The following is a 4,078-nucleotide window of genomic DNA, read 5'->3' on the forward strand; positions in this document are numbered from 1 at the left end:
AACAGCTTCAAATGCTAAAGCCATTGCTAGAGCACATGACAGTACTCGCCCAACCCTTGTACAGAAGCAGCTGTGGCGGAGTTCTGCCACGACCTTGGCCATGTTGTATGGCATCGAACATGAGCAAGATGCTCGGGTTGATTTTGCCCAACAGTTTACTGAACTAACAGTGACAGAATGTGGTCTCTGGCTTAATGGGAAATATCCTGGTCTAGGTGCAAGTCCCGACGGAGTAGTTTATGACTCTTCTTCAAACAGCGGTGTCCTTGAAATTAAGTGCCCCATATCCATTAAGACTGTTGCTCCGCAGGATTTTGCTGAGGTGCTCAATTATAAACAACAGAAGAGCTTTTGTCTGGCATCAGTGGCATGTGAAAACAATAAATATTATTTAAAGAAATCTCATGTGTATTATACACAAATTCAAATCCAAATGCTAATTTTGGAAAAGGAATGGGGCTATTTTGTAATCTGGACCCCACATGGGTTATTTGCAGAAAAAATCCCTTTTGACAGTGAGCATGTTGATGAAATTGTGCCACGCCTCTCAGACTTCCATAAGAAATGTCTATGTCCAGAATATTTTGAAATGAGACTCCCTAGGAGGCTGTCTCTAATACAGTTATCTTAAATGGTGAGCGCGTTTAGCACAGCGCCGAATGCGCACCGTGTGCGGGGGCCTTAAATGATCCCTTCTCTGTTCATTCTACATGCGTATGATCTCTACAAAGGGGTTGTTTATATCAATTTGTTGTGTGTTAGCATGATAACCTTAAGTTTACAAAATAAGGAGATATGAGGATGTGGATCCAGTGATTTTGTATTGCATTATTAGCTATTTGTGAATGTTTCATTTCCTTATTGAACAGATCTTGTTGATAAGCTGGCACGGCGAGTTCTATTCCTTGGACGCAGGAGTATGCTATGGGACAGTTAAGCCATCCACGCTCGTCTCGAGGAGAAGAAGAGAGAAGAAGTTATAAGAAGATATAAGTTACTTCTCATGCCATTTCATAACTAGTAACAAACTACATGATTGTAACTTTTGTACATTTATTGCTCAATTAGGAAACTTATATAATTGCATAGTTCAAACTAATGAATGTATTTTTGCTATTCTTCAGTTGGAAAATTGTACACACAAGGTCTGAACTCCTAATAAAGTAAAATGTTTACATATATACATGTGTTTATTTAGATTTCTGCAAATTCACCAATGGTTCCTGAAAATTTACTAAGCATCCAGCAACAAATACCATCTGTGAAAATATAGGCTGCAGTGACAGAGGAATGACTTTCTGAAGCAATCTAAATTTTTTTATCCTTTCAATTCCTCGTTCTACATGTATTCGTACTCTTGCTATTTGTCTAGTCAGTTTTTCTTCATCTGGTGTCAGCCTATCTCTGCCATGCAAAAATGGAGGAATATTTAGATCCACCCCCCTCTCTCCCAACAGTTCTCTTATTGTAAAACCTCTGTCTGCTATGACAAGATCGCCCCTTTTAAGATGGTCAAGAAACCCTGACTGTTTTACAATTTCGACATCGGACATAGATCCTTCAAAGGCATCGGACACGTACATTACAGCGCCACAAGGAGCTACACCAATTAGCACTTTATAAGTTCCATGTCCCTTATATGAGGAGTACAGATTGCCTTGCCTTTCAAAATTTGATGCCTGTTCAACGTGGAACTCTGTACAATCAATCACAGTTCTAACACCTTTAAATCCTTTAAAAGAAGGCGGCAAGTTAGACTTGATGACGTCTCTTGGAGCAAACATGGCAGTTTTAAGCCCAGAAAACTGCTTGTACATGAACTGAACCCAAGTAATAACAATTTTTGACACAGTGCTACTCGTAATGCCAAATCTGTACCCCAAATCTTCATTGAGCAATCCTGTTCGCAATCTCACTAACGTCAAAAACAGTTCATTCGTCGCACTTAACTTGCGTTTTGTACCTCGTGTTTTTGATGGTGACTTTCGGCATGATTTAAGGGGTTGATTCCAGTACGTCAACTTTTCCATTGCAGGTCCCAAAAATTCCCAAACGCATAAAAACTGTAACCAAGTTAGCCCAGTGTAAAATTTGCATTTTCTATCATTATCCTTAACATCATCCACACAAAAAAACTTTACAGGTTCATCTTTTGAGGTAATTTTGCTTTTCAAATCAGCCAACTCATTTTTCAATACTAGATTTTCAATTTTCACATTTACATAGGAAGGATTAAGATTCTTTTCTGTCTGAGTAGAAGCATCTTTCAGCGTATTTCTCTCACTGTCACTGTCTACAGTAGCTGATCCATCATCTGTAGCTGCAGACTTCTCTTCCCCTGTATACTGCCCTGCATTGTACAGAAAATTCGAAATAAAATGAAATAGAACAAAATTAAAAGATAATTATTGTACTTTCATATAAAGTAAATTTTATTTATCAAATAGCTAATTAAGAAAAAAAATTAAGAAAAATTAAAGAAATTAAGAAATTAACTAAATTAACTAATTAAGAAAAAACGATGTAAATAATGTTAATGAAAAAAGTTAGAATTAATCTATGATATAAAATATTTACCTGACATCAACTGGAGAAGACCTTCTGCAGCTTCTCGAGTACCGGTATCTGAGCTTGACTCTGTTCTAGAGCGTTTTACAGAAGAACCCCTTTGTGTAGGTAGCTTCCTTTTTCTGGAAATTGTTTTAACCTATAACAAACAAAAACACCAAGGATCCAAATATCAGTTCATATATGTTTTAGGTCAGGTATTATACCCTTTAATTTAACATACTGCATAAAATGATAACACTGCCTTTCTTTCTCTCCATATCCAAGACGTGACGTAATGAACTATATCACCCTGTATATATGAATTGTCGACAAAAGTCGTATGCAAAAGGGGTATATATCTTTTAAATTCCTCTAGCCTGAAAAGCATAATTGGCTTAACTAAATTACCATCTTATACGTTATACCATTATTATTACCATCATATTTAATACACAAGTCAAACTCTAGCATGCGGTAACCCCAAGTGAAAAATACGCATGACAATGCAGTGATTGGCAATGGGCATTGAATGGACGCCATGACTTCATGTGAAAAAATACAACATTAACTTTTTCGGTATACCCACCTGGGTAGACGAAGCTGTTGCCGGTAATGGGTCCGGGTATTCGTCTGTTGGGCCACTACCACCAACAAAATGTAGTGAACAAATGTATGTGCTTCTCTTTACATTATCCAACCCAAAATGTCCCTGCGACACGCCTGGATCCACCTTAAACATTTCGGTTTTTTCCTTCCTGGCTTGGAAAAGGTATGAAAAAAAACATTTTTCATGTGGTCACGATCCGCATATCGAGAGTCACTCCGACATAAACCATAACAAACAATGTCTAGTAGCCACCATCGTCGAAAACCAACACAAAAATACTAGTACGCCGCCATCATGCAGCTGTAGTGTTTGTCTGCTGTTCACATGTTGACTGGTACCCGTCCTTTTTCACCCTATATCGAGCGGGTGAGAAGGGACGGGTACCAGTCAAGTTTACCGGTTGCGGAACGCAATCTATTTCCGGCACAATCGGCCAATGCTAACAAGTGCTATTCAATATTTTGGGAAAAATTGGTCAAAAATCACATTTTTGCCCACGAATATTATGCAAATTCCATCACCACAGCCCATTAAATTGTTGGTATTCATCTTGTAGAGAAAATTTAAATTCCTTTAATATTGATACCACACACATGGCTGAAACGAGGTTCGCCAAGTTAATACGTTTATAGCGGGAGAAGGCCTGTGTGTTAATGTACAAAATGTCTGTTTTAGCTAATATCAAAATTGTAAGTTTGGAGCACTATAACTTTATGTTAGAAAAGCTTATGAACTTTGTCCTCCTTCACACAATATTAAACCATATTATGGGCAGTTTTCTGGAACGTTTCAATTGCATTTAGTGGAAAGGAATTTTGAAATATGGAGAAAAATGTATTTTGTGCAATTCAGTAATTTTGTGAAAAAATTGTCAAAAATCTCATTTTTGGCTAAAAATTTGTTAATGCAAAATTCATCACA

General features: G+C 37.4%; 2 protein-coding genes across 2 annotated transcripts in view; one reads left to right on the plus strand and one right to left on the minus strand.

Moving 5' to 3' along the window:
- Window positions 1-1,181, plus strand: part of LOC106811655 — a 28,034-nt gene extending 26,853 nt beyond the window's left edge. The window contains exon 3 of the mRNA XM_014815356.1: window positions 76-1,181. Coding sequence (XP_014670842.1) covers window positions 76-631 — 556 coding nt within the window. The 3' untranslated portion in view covers window positions 632-1,181. The remainder of the gene's footprint in view (window positions 1-75) is intronic.
- LOC106811658 lies at window positions 1,037-2,700 on the minus strand. Its single transcript, XM_014815360.1, has 2 exons — window positions 2,578-2,700; window positions 1,037-2,350 (listed from the first exon to the last, which is right to left on the minus strand). The coding sequence occupies exons 1-2, from the start codon at window positions 2,582-2,584 to the stop codon at window positions 1,191-1,193; spliced, it is 1,167 nt and encodes a 388-aa protein (XP_014670846.1). The 5' UTR covers window positions 2,585-2,700; the 3' UTR covers window positions 1,037-1,190.
- Window positions 2,701-4,078: the final 1,378 nt, after the last annotated feature.

Source organism: Priapulus caudatus, unplaced genomic scaffold (assembly GCF_000485595.1).
Source record: "Priapulus caudatus unplaced genomic scaffold, Priapulus_caudatus-5.0.1 Scaffold560, whole genome shotgun sequence".
Lineage (NCBI taxonomy): Eukaryota > Metazoa > Priapulida > Priapulimorpha > Priapulimorphida > Priapulidae > Priapulus > Priapulus caudatus.